Here is a 17,504-nt window from a genome sequence, read left to right on the forward strand (position 1 = left end):
CATAATGGCTTTGATGTGCCAAAACGTACTAAACTGTAACAGTACGTTATCACGCGTGTTAATTTAATAATCGTTATATATACTAATTTTCCTGAATCGTCATGTTACTCATCATAGTGTAGCAGTATGTTCTTATCGCTACTGACAATCGTAGGTGAATATTTACATTAAACTAGTATTACGTCTGCTCTGAGTGATCTTCGTTAATGGGTGGTCGTTACGAATATCAAGGCCGTTCTTATACTGGCCCAGCTAAAATTTTGGAACGATGTGAATGCAGAAACCTAACATCTCCTCTATAGTAATACATAATGTAGGTGTCTATCAGTACGGACTAATGAGCTTTCCGTGTCGAATAGATACTGCGTTGAACGTAATGTATGAGGTGTGATTTCGTGCAAATATGAATTTGCAAATTATTCACCTTTTAAAGGTCAATGAGGATTTTCGTAACAGATATTTGTTCAGATACCTTCAGAAATTTGCTAAATAAAATAACCAATAACAAACAATGGAGCTGTCAAAAACAATTGGGGACTGGATCTATTAAAGGTACTAAATTACGTCCTTTTGGGAATTACGTAGCCACAAACTTTATTTTGAAAAAATCTAACAGTTACTTATTGTTTCCAAAATTCACGTTTGATCTATGTGTTTTTATATGAAATGTTTCATCCAATATAAAAGTTGTTCGGCAACGTTCGGCCATCTTTTTGTGCTGCAAACCAATTGGCGCATTCAGCAAAATGGATTCATATTCTATCGAATTATTTCCATTGTCACAAGTTTTTAATTGCGTTGGTTGTTATTTTTAACTCGAAAGTCGTTGTTTCTGTTATCGAATCGTTATGCAAGGTGTTGATGTTAACAAAGTTGGAGTGTCATTATTAAATCTCTAATTGGCGATTCTTATTGTTTATAAATTGCGTATTTATGGCTTGTCTTCTTACCGTGTAGTTATCATATATAATATAATTACTACCTGACGTGGCGTAACTATATGTTGGCAAAGCAGGTAAAATGTCACGGGTGACTGGCCCGAGAGGGGCGCCAATTAGAGGCCTCGAAGACAGTCCCCCATTCGATATTTGCCATGTGCTTCAGTAAGTATGTGCTAACTGACTTTAGGTAAGGGAAGAATATTGACGGATTTTACCCTGTTGGTGCCGTTATACCTTTCTTAAAATTTGCCTGTTATGTTTATGTAATCAATCTGTTCTTTTATTTGTTAAGTTTGAAGGTAGGTACTATTACATCATCCCGTTTTTGTATGAAAGCCATAAGGACAAAAACCGAGAAAGTATTGAAACACAATAGTGTTGTGCGCATCGACGCCTACTCAGGTGTATCAATCCACTTGAATGGTTGACTGCTCGCGTTGTATGTATTTGCAGATTTATTTATTCGACATCGTTGAAAGCTACAGCGATATTATTTCCATTACTGCCATGCGGGCGAGAGGTTCGCTTGGACTTTACGTATATGTAGATGATCGGCATAAAGAAGTGCAAATTCAGATGACTGTTAATGATGATGACTACTTTCCCACATTCGTGCTTAATAAGATACACGGTGGGAAACACGCGGAAGCATTTTCGAATTAGTCACGCCTCCCTGGGAGGGTTTTCAATACTCCCAGCGCACACTAAACCCCTATTTTACCAGTACACATAACAAGTATTAATAACAGTTTGTATTGTTGCAGAAGCAGCTTGGCGCGGCGTAGCGGGCGGGCCGCGCCATGGGTAACAAATGCTGCAGCCGCCGCCATGACCCGGAACGACCTCTAGGTAAGCGAACTTACAAGTTCACAAACTTGAAGCATAAAGCCTTAGGTATGTCTTGTTCTCCGCGCTTTCATGTCGATCCTTTCTTGCCTTCCTTAAACACAAATTACCATCAGAATTTACAAGGTGGCTAAAATTACTGCATTCCCGTTGCCAGGGAATTAGGGGGTTGTTTGGGCAATTGACCAATGCAGCAACTGAACGAACTGAGCAATGCAGTTATTTTTAGTCATCCTGTATAGGTAAAAAAGAAAACTAAAAATAATACGAACACATTTTATTATAGGTATTCTTAGAATGTAGACAGGACCTACTAATAGTGGAAACCGACGTAAAACTAAGAGCAAACTTGCGGCAGTTTAAATGTCCGAAGCTGCCTCGAGGGGGATTAAACCCTTTAAAGAGTAGTAAAACATTATTACTGTTTCCGTGTTCGACTAATCGGATCAATTTTGACGTAATTTTGTGGAGTGTCCCGTTGTTTGAAGTTCGGGGTCGTCCTGGCAATGCTGTCAAGTTCGGACTTAATGGCGCTTAGAGGTTTGAAAGGTATTTCGATATAAAATACAGAGAAGTGGGTTTAGTTCAGAAGTGTTGCAGTGCCTTCAAGCGAAAAGCACTTAGTCTTGCAATATATGTTTTTATGAATGGAGCACTCTAGGACTCTAGGTGCCCAGTAACCACTAACTCAGCACTAGTCCTGCATTTTCTATCGCTTTTTTTTTTTTTTTTATTATGCATGGGTTTACTCATGGCCACAGACTAGCCGAGGCGTAGACGTGGCCTACGATGGAGCGAGCTCGCCCAGAAGGTGCCTGTTCACTCTTGATTTGAAGGTTGCCGGGTTATAAGAGCACGGAAATATAAACGCCGGCAAGGAATTCCATTCCTTGGCAGTGCGCATAAGGAAAGTAGAAGCAAAGCGCTTAGTGCGAATCGCATAGAAAACTGGATTCAAAGGAACCAATTTCTACAAATGCGACCGAAAATTCGTAATGGATTGTGAAGAAAATTAAATCAAAATAACAGATTTAATGTAAGTCGAACAATATTCAAATAATGTCGGTAGACGAAACGTCATTAATTCGTGAGAAACAAGATTTTCGATATTCTTAAACAATAAATAAGTAGCTACCTTTTCTGATATCCAAAAACATATTAACTTTAGTTAAACTACAAGTAGAACGTACAATAAATAGGTACATACGTTAATATGGTAGGCAGTAGCTGGTTTTTCCTATGTAGGTAGATATTACATAAAATTGAGATCTGTTAATTATATATCAGCCAGCATTTAACCGTCATGACAAAATTATTCAGGCAAATAATGTGTTGCGGTCAGAGGCGTAGCTAGAGGATATGGCGCCCGGGGCAGGCACCGAATTTGCACCCCCCCCCCCTCCCTCCTAACGAAAGGTCTTGTGCATTTTGGCGCCCCCCCCGTTGGACGGCGCCCGGGGCACGTGCCCCCTCCAACCCCCCCCCCTAGTTACGCCACTGGTTGCGGTTTAGCTGTTTATAATGTATATGTATATAAGTAGATGATTATTATTCAAATAGGTTGGTATGGTACACTTGATATCTATTAAATGCCTAGGGCTATGAGGATGCAGCCTAGCCCGCACTCGTCTCGTTATCTTCAATGAAATTATTAAATTTATTTATTCATAAAAGCGCTTACACCTGCAATGTAATTCCTCTAGAGATGTTGGTTCTTTATCGAGTTTTATCGCCAACCAGACTTTCAATGTAATTATTTTATTACTAGCTTTAATAAGCTTGACAAGGTCCCTAGCAAACAAATTTTACTAATATAATTTATTATATTAATAATGACCGTTAAAAAATTATCCTCTGTCGCTTTTGTGGTAGGTAATTATCCAAAACCTTTATTGTTCTTATCCACGAAAGTTTCGAACTTAATTAATCATTTTTGCAAAATTGCCTGGGAATCTTATAACGACTCATTCATTATCTAGTCCTGGTTTCTTCGTACAAAAATTCCTCTAAAACCGCCGACCGTAACTTCGTTAGAAGCGAAACAATGACCGAGAATTTTCGCACGTAACCTAAAGAGCAGCACTTAACTTCAATTTACATGTGTTGTCCGCGCATCAGTGTTTTAAGGCCATCACCATTGTCTGAAATCATTGTATTCGGATGGTATTAATTACTTGCAAATTATCGATTCGATGCGCGTAAAACCAATAATTCATAGTATCTAAAGGAAGGCCAAAGACCTATTTTGCTGCGGTCAAGTGTAATCAATTCAATATTGATGCGTATTCGTTGGAGATAAAATATAGCATCTCAATGAGGCTGCCCAACGCCAGTAACGCCTTAACTATGATTACACGAATACAATACGCATAGAAATCATTATCGGATAGAACCATGACCTTGCGTGTTGCATTGATAGGATTTGAATGGAGTTAAATTTGAATTCGGTTCGAAGGACTTTTAATTTTGTGGTCTTTTTACGTTGCAGGACTTGTAGGGGCAGTGTTATGGGAGTTAAACGATATTTAAAAAATAATGTAAATTCTCAAGGATATAGAAATATAGATATTGTTAAATACGGCATCTTTATAAAATCAATGATTGCACTTACCATTATTTATCAGGGAAAATTTCAATAAAATTTTGTAAGACGGCACGAGTTCTCCCCCTGAACTTGTAAGCTAAGTCTGAACTGAGCTAACTTTGCACTGGTGTTTTTCCGAGGTTCGATGAAATATATTTTACGACTCTTGGCTTGATTTGTTGGCGATGGTAGGATGCTTAAAGACAAAGTAGTATCGATAGAAGTCAATTTTGTTTAGGATCCATATTTCGTTATTTAATGCGCGCTTCGAACCGCGTGGGATGTGAAATCTTGCCCGTGTTACTTTCTAAGAAATAGCGATCAATTTGATACAAAGTGTGTCCAAGCTTAGTCCTCGTTCAGTGTAAGTACTTGCCCGCCTGGTTCAGTTATTTGGCCTGTTGGGATCTTGCGCACGTACTTACCTACCTGTATAACTTATTTGCAACTTATTGACATGGATAGGAAGCAGTTCAAGAAGCGATCGGATTATTGTGGGTCACTTCGCAAGCTTTAAGGAAAATATATGTTCCGCCATGTGATACCGCAGTTTTTTTAAACTTTATTGGGATTTTTACTCGACACTCCCATATTGGCGACTAAAAGTCCGGTCACTGACCTGAAGTAGGTAAAAAATTTACAAATGATTCATTACCATACTGTTCCATGAAAAAAAGAGATACAAACCTATATGATCATTGTAACAGAATCGAAGACCTAGTCCTAGTGATGTGCCGTTCCCGGGAAAATTCCCTTGGTGGGAAAATTCCCGGAAACGTTCCCGGGAAAATTCCCATATGAAGGGAAAGTAGGGGAATTTTGAAATGGCGCATAGATATACTATTTTATTATCAGAAATTCAGTCAACACTTAGCATCTTAAACTTTGAAAAAAAACATTATAAACTGTATCTCATTCGCCTACGTAAATTCCCTATACTCCCGGGAAATTTTCCCTTTCTTCCCGGGAAATTTCCCATTCTTCCTGGGAATTTTCCCGTAGTTGCTGGGAATGATTACTCGGCCAAAATACATTTTTTTAAATAATCCGCCATTATTCAACAAAATCAATACAAATCATCACTGTTTAATCAGGGTCAAAATAAGTTAGGTACTAATAAGAATGGTGGAGTTCCGTAAACTTTTTACCAAGAAACTCTTCTACATACGAGTGTTAAGGACGGGTTCTTGTGAATGTTTTTGCATTACATTATCAAAATATCCAATAAAATAATATGTAGCCATAATTTTTTGGAGATTTTTTTTTTATATTTATCTATTTCTACGGAGAAAATTTCGAAATGATCTGACTTCGCATTCAGGTACATCGGGGGCTTAAAGTGATGCCATATATTTTTTTTTGAAACATCTCAAGTGTCGAATGTTGTAAGCAAATCCACTTTCCAAGTGTTTTTTGGAAAGCCACTTTGCATTTTACGGTTTTTGGCTACTTTATTTTACTAAACGCAAACGCACTTGTCGTTACAGCTAGCTTTAATGAAAATTGTAATACACTTAATCTATTTCAATATTCCCCTGTTTGGGGAATATTCCCGGGAACACGGGAAATTTCCCAGGAATTTCCCATATGGGAATATTCCTTGTTCCCGGGAAATTCCCACGGCACATCACTACCTAGTCCACATATTTATTAGAATGCACTAGAGGCCAAGTCGAGCGGAAAAACATTTTAGGAAATATTTTGGACAATGCATTATCCTTGAATATTTTGCTTTCTCAACCGCTATCAGAAGGGGCTGAGAAATTTTTTACATATTATAAAAAATATCTTAAATTAAGGTCTGAGAGTTAGTTACACACGTGAACTCTCCTATGAGGCAGGCATCGTCACCACGAGTGTACGAAAGTCTCTATAAAAATTAAGAAAAAAAAACCATACTGTTCAAGGTCAGATCTAAATTACTATATGTCACTTACAACTAGAATCAGTTGAAACAATTTTATTTAAGCTAATATGTATTGCTTCCAGTGTACCCAGCGTACAAGAAGAACGAGCCGGGGTTCACCGCGTGCCCGTCGCTAGAGACGCGCTACACCGGCGAGCCCAACAACCGCGCGCCGCGCCGCACCGCCGACATCGTGCGAACACGAAACCCGGGAACATGTGAGTAACCTGAGGGCCTACCGCGAACCACATTCGACGTGTTGCATCCCTGTCACGCTTACGTACGAATTTACAAGTGGAACAGAGAGGCAACACGTCGAACGTGGTTCGCGGTAGACCCTCTGTATAATATACAGACTATTTTCTGTGGCTTGTTGCTCTGTCCTGGGCCACATCATCGAGTCTGATATAACTTACAATTAAGTCTCCTTCCGTCAAGTCTTTCTCCGCTAGCTCCGCTACATCTGAAATCGTTCTGAATTTCTGCTAAATGTACTTGTGCCCCACCATAGCACAATAGCAGTGCAATAACTATAACTAGTGTACCTAATATAACAGTAGGTAACACAGGGCACAGACGAATGAGAATCACTGCTGTTTTACGCTGTAGCTTGAGAATACTGTCACGGTTCGGAATATGGTGCATAACACGCATTCATTAATTTAGACGACAGCGCTTATAAAGACCTTTTTCTCAAAAATGGACTGCAAAGTCGACTTTGCCGTCTAAAAAATAGATCGCGAAGCGCGGAGTTTATGGTCAGTCAAAAATTAAAAAGTTAAAAACATTGCAGTCTCGATTTTGGGACTGCAATGTTGCATACAAATTCCATTATTTGTCGAGTTCCAAACTTTTTAAAAGTTCAAATGACCATATCAAATGAAGGCACAGGCCCATTAAACAGCCAAACAGATGATTAGTACCGCGACTATTTAGTTGTCTCAAATAGGTTGGCGTATTTTCGGCAGAAAAATACACTTCTATTTTTTAATTAAAAAAATAAAAAGGCGGCAAGGGCTTTTCTCTGTGAAAATATATACGTAAGAACGTTGCTTTTGTAAAATGTTTCTATGATATTTATGTTTCTTGCACCATTTTTGAGAAAAGCACTATATATGACTCGGCTGGAAGGCTACTTGCTGGCTTCGGATTCAATTAAACGGACTCCCAAGGTCGTCCGTTTAAAACGAATCCTCAGCCTGCAAGTAGCTACTTCCGAGCCTCGACAATAATGTACTATTAAATGAGATCCTATTCCTAACTAAAATATTTCCATGGACTTCACAGGTATAACCAACGGCGGACGGCGCGTAGTCAAAGCGTTATGCGCTTACACGGCGCGCGCCGACTCCGACATCTCGTTCCGCAAGGGCGACCGCATGGAGGTCCTCAACGACGCCGAGACGGACTGGTGGCGAGTCCTGCACCTCACCACCAGGCGGGAGGGCCTCGTGCCTGTCAATTTCGTCGCCGAGGAGAGCTCTGTCGAGTGCGAAGAGTGAGTATACAACTCCCTAATTGCGACCGAACTTATGCCGGGAACGCTCTTGTTTAATCGTTTGCAGCGAGGAACTTTACTTCGAAAGGTGTGCTCTAAGTGTGGTTTCTGTAAGCGTACTTGTGATGTCCATATTGTTTTGCCTGTCATATTCTTGGGGCTACCAAATGGAGGTATCTGGACTTTTGGCTACATCATCCATTTGACAATTAGGTACATTCACTCAAAACAGTTATTTAAATACTTCCTAAAGACGATGTGAAATATCTTCGATAAATTCATATGCAATGGATCGTGTTAGAACTGCCTAACCATATCAATAGTTAATAAACATACATAAAACGCGGCTTGCTGTAAAAAGGCTTGCAAACCAGCTCTGTGGCTTCTGGGAACCAACGGTGACGGCCCGATCCCACCACACATTCTAACCAGACCTTTCTGCTAAAGGCAATCTCAACATTCCAGTTGGTTCTTCCCCACCGTTTCAAGAAAGGAAGCGGACAAGCTCCTACTAGCTGAGAGTAATCCTCGGGGCACGTTTCTCGTGCGACCCGCCGAACACAACCCGCACGGATTCAGTCTCAGTGTGAAGGATTGGGAGGAAGGGAGAGGATACCATGTGAAGCATTACAAGATCAAGCCGTTGGACAATGGAGGGTTCTATATAGCGACGAATCAGACGTTCCCAAGCTTGCCAGCACTCGTCATGTCGTATACAAGTGAGTGATTTCGTTTATTTCACCTTTAATGTTCCTCAGTTATATTACTATATTACGCTAACATGTTAGAAACATTATTAACAACCAATTGAGTTGCTAGTACAGTCAGAAGCGGAAGCAGCTAAGCGAACTGTGTAAAATTATTATGAAAATGACACGAATTTATTAAGAATAAGAGCATTTTGATCACCTTGCCCGCTAAGCTACTTCTGAGAACGAGAGGTAACGAAAGGTCTTCTTGATGGTAATAAAATATTTAAAACTGAAAACTTTTACGTTCCGCGACTGCGCATAATGACTTTTATCGCAAAACGTCCCGTATATTTCTAGGAAGATAAAATATATAAAAGAAACTGCTTCAATTTGCATGCATTTCATTCTGTGATCTTTACGTTCGTTTCAAGAGCAGAGCATACTTACATCTACTTTCTAGGTACTCCTGTGAGTCTAGCGATAGTGACTACAGTGAAATATAGTGACAATAATACTTATTTAATTATGATAACGTAATTTATTATAATAATAGTTTCTTCGTGACATTCACATAGACACATACTAGACAACATTATCCTATATTGGAGTGTGAGTTTATCCTCGAATTCCAAAGGGTATTCGAAACGCCAACACTTCATATTTTCAATTACGATGTAATATTTATGATAAGACCACTTACGATAACGTTAGCTTCTTCAATAGAACTACTTGAAGCCCCTTGACGTATATCTCAGGACCGGCCTTACGGGCACTAAAAATGGTATTAGCTCGGCGTTGTCACTCACGAATTGGAGCCAATCGTGCAATCTATAAATAATAAATAAATAAATATTATAGGACATTTTTACACAAATTGACTAAGCCCCACGGTAAGCTCAAGAAGGCTTGTGTTGTGGGTACTCAGACAACGATATATACCTATGTATATAATATATAAATACTTAAATACATAGAAAACAACCATGACTCAGGAACAAATATCTAATAAATGCTCTTAGCAGGATTCGAACCCGGGACCATCGGCTTCATAGGCAGGGTCACTACCCACTAGGCCAGACCGGTCGTCAATCTAATGCAACTAATTGCGACCAATCGCGCGCGTGATGCAAACTCATCAACCAATCGCGTTGTAGCACTTGTAGCGTTGTCACACCGCTGTACTGGCCCATGCTTATGATTGTCCGTAAGGCCAGTCCTGAGATATACGTCAATGCTTGAAGCCCAGGTGTATCAATAACATTCAAATGACTAACGCGATGACAATCGCTTTCTATATGCACTTCCGTCCATCGCCATAGAGGCTTTTTTATGAAATCGTGCTTATCGACCCGGCTTGAGTCACGACTGTAGAACCAAACACGTATGAATAGTAAGGACTGCTAATCGCTGCGTTAAGTTGCGTCTCTCAATGTTATCATGATTGATACATACCGCCAAATTTAGCCAGTTCAAGATCACGATGCGTTGACCTTAGACACGGCATTCAAAAAAATCAGTAAGTATTAAAACGCTGTGGGGCTTTTACTTTTGATGTCCTACCATGATTAGGTTCTTAATCTTACTTAATATTAAAGTCTATTTCAGAAGAATCACACTATTGGACAGTGTTATATTTAAACACTTAATTTTTTGTTAAGGGAGAATCATATCTAGATTTTCATGTTATTTTTATTAGGAATATAATTTAAGTGCATTTACTTAACCTTTTCGACGCCGTGTCAAATACAAAAGCTGTCACTCGGACGACACGTCACCGAAGTGTCAAAACTGAAATTGAACTTTATGCATATGCACGTAGGTGTATGTTGCTCTGTGGTCTGTGACCGATTAATCGGTCTTTGGCGTGGAACCTGCGGTGCGGATATATCGGTCATTGGCGTCCATAAGGTTAATTTAAGCTTCTAGTGTATACAAAGCCATATATGGCAGTTAATATTCAACTCTATTGCAATTTTTAATCTTGTTCATCAAAATAGTTAAATAATTATATACCCGTAAAATATATTAGGTATCAAAGAACATTTACTTACAACCGAATATAAACCCTATGTAAAGTGACGCCGTCTAAGTTTACAATGATTTTAAAGAAAAGCAACTTAGCAAAGCAATTAGCTGTTTTTATTACTCCGCCGTCTAAGTTTACAATGATTTTAAAGAAAAGCAACTTAGCAAAGCAATTAGCTGTTTTTATTACTCCGCCGTCTCTGTCTGATCTAATCCACCGCCGCCACCCTAATTCCCAACGTCCACCGATTTACATACAGTTGGCTCGCATGTGGGTTACACCCGAATATAAAGCAACTATACAGGCCTTTGTTTGTGTTCTTTGCCCAAATGGCTTTTGTTCGGGGACTTTGTTTTGTGGACATTGTAAGGGTTCTTAATGATTTGACGGGCAATTTAATTAGCCTAGGAGTTGGCGGATATAAAATGATATGGGAATTTAATTCGGTTGTTTAATTTATTTTGTATTTTATAATGTAACAATATTAATTTAGAGTAGCTTCTGGACGCTTGTTTTTGCTAGGGGTGTCACAATAATTGGATTAAAATCAACTGAGTAGGTGACCAAAATACTTTTTTTAGGGTTCCGTACCCAAAGGGTAAAACGGGACCCTATTACTAAGGCCTACCCTACCTACCCTAAGACTTCGCTGTCCGTCCGTCTGTCTGTCACCAGGCTGTATCTCACGAACCGTGATAGCTAGACAGTTGAAATTTTCACAGATGATGTATTTCTGTTGTCGCTATAACAACAAATACTAAAAACAGAATAAAATAAAGATTTAAATGGGGCTCCCATACAACAAACGTGATTTTTGACCAAAGTTAAGCAACGTCGGGCGTGGTCAGTACTTGGATGAGTGACCGTTCTTTTTTCTTTTTTTTCCATTTTTTTTTGCATTATGGTACGGAACCCTTCGTGCGCTAGTCCGACTCGCACTTGCCCGGTGTTTTAGTAAATAGATATTTTTTCAGTAATGATGATTAAAGATTTTTTTATGTATTAACATACTCTAGCAACATGGTTATGTTTACACGAGTAGTAATTCGTATTCACGAAGATGTCTCACCTAATATGGGCATTTGGTACCTACGTTACAATTTAGTAGTCACACCGCCACGTCTTTTCAACAGTGTTGACATGATTTTGGCGACTTTTCTGAATCGTACTTCTATAGTACTTATATACCAAACCAAATTAACGATCGCGATCATTATCTTTCCATTTTCACGATCGTATAAATTTTAGTATACAATGACAACTTATACTCGTAGCATAACAACCCCGCATTTACCTGAGGCATCAACGAGAGCTGGGTCAGCGTGAGTTTCTATTGCCTTTCCTTTAGGTTGGGATTTTTGCTCACATACCCACCGTTCCCCTACCTCCTTCAGCTCTAGTCTATGCTTTTGCTTACATACAGATATATTGGAGCGGCCAAGGTGTTCACAAATACACCAAGAAAAAAGCCTATTATCAAGGTGTTAATGTTCATATATTTTTAAGGATTTTGTCCGCTACACTATATCTGATGGCAACTGTACGTAGGAACGCAGTTGTAATGTAGTACACCTACTAATATTAATCTTTCATTCCACCCTTACTACATAAGGCCCTTTCTTGACTTGAAGGTACAGAGTCGATGCATTCTCGGTTATTGAGGAGAGGCGAAGTAATGTTGCACCGATTCTGTAGTGCCAAATCAGGAAAGGGCCTAAATGCAGAATACTGAATAGTGCATAGTGCAAGCATGTCATTCACCAAACTCCATAACCCTTCATATAACATTATCTAAGTAAAGATGCTCACGTATTGCAGAGAACGCGCTAGGCCTCTGCCACGTGCTGGCGCGGCCCTGCCCCAAGCCGGAGCCCCAGATGTGGGACCTCGGCCCCGAGCTGCGGGACAAGTGGGAGATCCCGAGGAGCGAGATACAGCTCATCAGAAAACTCGGACAAGGGAACTTCGGAGAAGTCTACTATGGAAAATGGCGGAACAATATTGAGGTGAGTCAATCCGACTGTTTAAAGATTTCTGTCACTCGCCTGTCTGTTCGAGCCCTAGTCCCGATGTGGGAGCTACGTGATAAATAGGAGATCGCGAGGAGCGAGATACAGCTCATCAGGAAACTCGGACAAGGGAACTTCGGAGAAGTCTACTATGGAAAATGGCGGAATAATATTGAGGTGAGAAGATATAGTTTATGTTACTCGCTTGAGAATTCTTCCGAAAAGGCAAAGGAAATTGGAGCGCCTGATATTCACAGCCTTGAGTTGTTGAGATATGCAACAAAGAATATGTATTAAACACTCCCATTGTCTCGCTGAATGTAAATCAGACTAATCAATGTTGATCAGAGTTATGTATTATTTATTAAATTCACCCCACCTACCTATTAACAATCGAGTGTAAGGTTAAGCGAACAAGTCTAGGCCGAACTAATTAAAGACGTGTTCATTCCCCGAATTCACTCATCGAAGTCAATTTAATGTAATATATTACTTGACCAAGTTAACCGATTGTGTTTATGTAACGGAGCCGAATTCTCGGGCCGGTTTTACACTGTCATAAATAACTTTCTAAAAACTTGTTTCCTTACGCAAAATAAACTAGTTCTAATTCAACGCTCTTTCAGGTCGCCGTGAAGACACTGCGAGAGGGCACCATGTCCACACAAGCGTTCCTGCAGGAGGCAGCTATCATGAAGAAGTTCCGGCACAAGAGACTAGTCGCGTTATACGCGGTCTGTTCAACACAGGAACCCGTCTACATAGTCCAAGAGTACATGAGCAAAGGCAGTCTTCTAGAATTCCTCAGAAACGGGGAGGGCAAATTCCTACACTTCGAAGACCTTGTCTACGTCGCCGCGCAAGTCGCCTCCGGCATGGAATACCTCGAATCCAAACTCCTCATACACAGAGACTTAGCCGCCAGAAACGTACTAATAGGCGAGAATAACATAGCGAAAATATGCGACTTCGGTCTCGCGAGAGTCATAGAAGACAACGAATACTGTCCAAAACAAGGATCGCGGTTCCCGGTCAAATGGACCGCTCCCGAGGCGATCATTTACGGAAGATTCTCAATCAAAAGCGACGTATGGTCGTACGGTATACTACTCATGGAGCTGTTCACGTACGGACAGATACCGTATCCGGGACTACACGGGAAAGAGGTCATAGAACAAGTCGAACGAGGGTACAGAATGCCCAAGCCGGTGGGGCACTGTCTGCCGGACGACATCTACCGGCTGATGCTGCAGTGCTGGGACGCCATACCCGAGAAGCGGCCCACCTTCGAGTTCCTCAACCACTACTTCGAATCGTTCACAGTGACCAGTGAGATACCGTACAGAGAAGTGCAAGACTAGTGCTTAGGTGCTGTGATATAGTAGGTAATAGTGCGAGACTGTGTAAGGTCCTTAGCGAATGATGGAATCGTGGTGACGGACGCTTCCGGTGCCTAGAGAACGCTACGGTTTCATACTTTTAGTATTTTTATACTCGAAAGCGTTATAACAATACAGGAATGTGTGAGCTTGTCGTTTTTATTAGCCGGCTTCCGTTTCCGAGCCGCGTGATGACAACGCCGATTACGAAATTACGCATAAGTCCACTAAAATATTTTTAAGAGTAAAACATAGTTGTGCAAATTTTCACTTTATATTTTCTTATTTATTAGCGACGGTAGCTTTATGAGCGCACGTAGTATTGTTTTGCATTTTGTACAAATGAGAATGTTCACTAAAAACTTAAGCAATAAGATTAAAAACGATATAAAATGTTAACACGATATTTTTCATATTCTAAAATGGTATGTGATACATTATCACTTAAGGCACAACACTACAGTAATTACATTAAAAAGAAAACTAATAAAGATCTCAAAACACGCCTCATCCATATTTTCAAATGTTCTCATCATACCAATATCAGTTGTCCCATCTTTTTTTGCACATTAATTTTAATGTACACACATTGTAAACCTGTATTGCGTACAAATTAAAAAATACTGCCAAGTCTTTATAATAAATCAAATATATACTCGCTCCTTTGCCATTGCAAGGGGTCATCCATTAATTACGTCACACGTTTAGGGGGCGGGAGGGGGTCAAGAAAATGTGACATGGGGGAGGGGGGAGTCACAAACATTGTGACGTCATTTTAACTTCATCACTATTCATCGGTAACCGAAAATTAATTTATATTTTTTTATTCGCTGTACATTTAAATAATGAGGTTTTGGAAGTAGGTAATTTTCTTTCCTAATAGGTTTTGTGTTATAAAATTACTAAGATTTCTTTCACCAAAAATATTTTTTTATTAAAAACATGATGCAGAGTTAGTATTGCCGATTTAGTTGAAAACAAATTTGCCTAAAATGTGACGTCACACCAGGTGGGGAGGGATTTGCAAAATGTGACCAAGTGTGACAAGGAGGGGGGTCAAAAAAGCTAGAAATTCGTGTGACGTAATTAATGTATGATTCCCAAGCAATCTACACTTCAAGTCACATTGTGCAATAATGATCAGTTTAAAAGTCCCAGCAAAGGAGTGCCCTAATGTAAAAAGACAAATTAATGAACCTAGCCTTAGGACCATATATACCAAAGAGATTTGTACATTGTGAGCGAATGGTAGACGTAGAGGGAAGGTATTTAATTTCTAGCATAGTTAGAACTTGTGACCTGTGTAACTTTAATATAATTTTGACCAATTATCTATTGACATGTAACAATTGTAAAATATTTATTAACTAATTTCAATTTAAACGACTGATCATTGATCTTAATGTTGGTTACCTAATGTAACTAATATTTTCTGTTTTTCTACACTTATGCCTGGCCACTTGCTGTGGTTTTTTATAAGACGGCTTTGCTGTACAATTTGCGGTCAATTTTGTCACAAGTGTAAGACTGCCTTTATACTTGGCCTGGGCTATAACCGCGAAAATCGAAGTTCGCAAATTGCGGGCATTTTTCTTTGTCACTCTTAATACGCATTCATTGGAGTGAAAGAAAGATCCCCGCAATTTGCGAATATCGGTTTTCGCGGTAGCCCCTCAGTATAGCAAAGTAGTGGGGAAATCGCGGCGGTGTGCGAGTGCCCTAACAAGTATTAAACCCTTGCTTTAGCCACTTAATCATCTCATCATCATAGGAAGTGTATAAAGCCAATGAAAAATAGTGTCTTAAATAACATTCCAAATATTCAAACACGTTAAATTTCGACACTTTTGTATGAAAATTGACTAGATTTTTAAGATTTTGTACATACAATGAAATAAATGTCATTGATATAAAATATGTATTTTATTCCAATTTTATATTTACAGCTTTGAACATTAAATATAAGAAAAAAAAACACAATCAGTACAAAAGTACTCAAATAATAACGGTGAGTTTAAATTGGTACCGTAGCACAGAAATATGCATCTATGGACTATGGTACATAGTAAAAGTAGTATAGTATTTGCGACATTCGTAATCTCATTTTGTGACAATATTTACCATAATACTTCAAAATGTATTCTTAATCTAATGTCTTTGTATCGTATTTTTGTCATACAATTACTAAATTAACTGTTCCTAAGGGTGGTATTCCATCTGTCCAATTTCTTAGTCTAATGTGTTTTGCATCTCATATTTTGCTTAACGAGAGAGTGAGACGCAGAGCACATTGAGCCAAGAAATTGGACAGGTGGAATACCACACTAATAATCATAAATTAATTTTTTAAATAAGTATTTATCACAATGTAAAGGATTGATTCTAGAATATTTATATACAGCTTGGCAAAAAAGAGTACACTTGTGGTACTTTCGATCATTGTTGATATAAACTGTACATCATCATCATCATCATTTCAGCCTATTATACGTCCCACTGCTGAGCACAGGCCTCCTCTCATGCGCGAGAGGGCTTGGGCTATAGTCCCCACGCTAGCCCAATGCGGATTGGGAACTTACAAACTGTACAAAGACTGATGAATTCTTGGGTATTGTAAAAATACCGACAAGACCATCTTAGAAATATAATACCGACTATGCCGTTCAATTCAATACCTATTGACCGCGTCTGACTGCTACATATCGCTCGCCCAATATTACAGGGTTCTATGTTACATTTTCAAGATGACAATGTTCAAATTTCAATGTGATAAAAATGAAACATAGAACCCTGTAATATTGGGCCAGCGATATGAAAACATTCTGTTCTTTAAGTCCCCATTGTTTTCAGTCATTCATTAGTTCGTTTATTAGGTCTCAATAAAAACTTGAGTTCTTTCTTGAAACTCATCATTTCTGCAACAAATATCAAAGTACATTGTCTTGATATCCAAGTATGATAATTTGTCTTTACTCTTATTCAGACGGAAAGTAAAAATCAAAACCAAAATATTACTTTGCCTTGCTTTGCTTTTTGCTTTTGCTGCTAGAAAGTAAAAAATGTATCACGGAATGTTTATTATAGGACTAGAGCCCTTTTGAGTTACACTTCAAAAATACCTACTCTAAAAATGTACTGTATTAGATACAGGTGCAGGCAGAGTCTGGTAAAACTTAAACGAGTTGTCTGAATTCAGACTCAAAACTCGAGCAAATTTTTTAAATTCTTATGTTATGGTGGTATTCCACCTATCCAATTTCTTTGTCCAACGTGTATTGCGTCTCACATTTTGCATTAATGAGAGAGTGAGACGCACTGACATTGGACAAAGAAATTGACCAGATAGAATACCACCCTAGAAAAGAAATATACTCGTAACAAGCGGTTTACATTCTCGCGCGAGCCCGAGCCGAGCCGCGAGCCGCGCCGCACCACGAGACGCGAGTGTAAGCGGTGGGCTCCTGGCTCGTCTTGCGCCTCGGCTCGCGTGGAGGAGCGGTTTTTTGGGCACGAGCCAAAGGGGCTCGCGCGGGACGCGCGTTGCGCTTAAACTCGCGTTCGGCTTGTCATTCGGTTATAAACCTTATGCTGTGCCGTTAGTGTTTAAAATATATTAGTGCGAC

General features: G+C 39.4%; 1 protein-coding gene across 1 annotated transcript in view; it reads left to right on the forward strand.

Moving 5' to 3' along the window:
- LOC134669103 (tyrosine-protein kinase Src64B) overlaps window positions 1-14,347 on the forward strand; it is a 69,850-nt gene extending 55,503 nt beyond the window's left edge. Inside the window, exons 2-7 of the mRNA XM_063526638.1 lie at window positions 1,709-1,790; window positions 6,361-6,495; window positions 7,565-7,775; window positions 8,241-8,494; window positions 12,312-12,499; window positions 13,129-14,347. Of these exons, the coding sequence (XP_063382708.1) occupies window positions 1,742-1,790; window positions 6,361-6,495; window positions 7,565-7,775; window positions 8,241-8,494; window positions 12,312-12,499; window positions 13,129-13,863 (1,572 nt within the window). The 5' untranslated portion in view covers window positions 1,709-1,741 and the 3' untranslated portion in view covers window positions 13,864-14,347. The remainder of the gene's footprint in view (window positions 1-1,708; window positions 1,791-6,360; window positions 6,496-7,564; window positions 7,776-8,240; window positions 8,495-12,311; window positions 12,500-13,128) is intronic.
- Window positions 14,348-17,504: the final 3,157 nt, after the last annotated feature.

Source organism: Cydia fagiglandana, chromosome 11 (genome assembly GCF_963556715.1).
Source record: "Cydia fagiglandana chromosome 11, ilCydFagi1.1, whole genome shotgun sequence".
Taxonomy (NCBI): domain Eukaryota; kingdom Metazoa; phylum Arthropoda; class Insecta; order Lepidoptera; family Tortricidae; genus Cydia; species Cydia fagiglandana.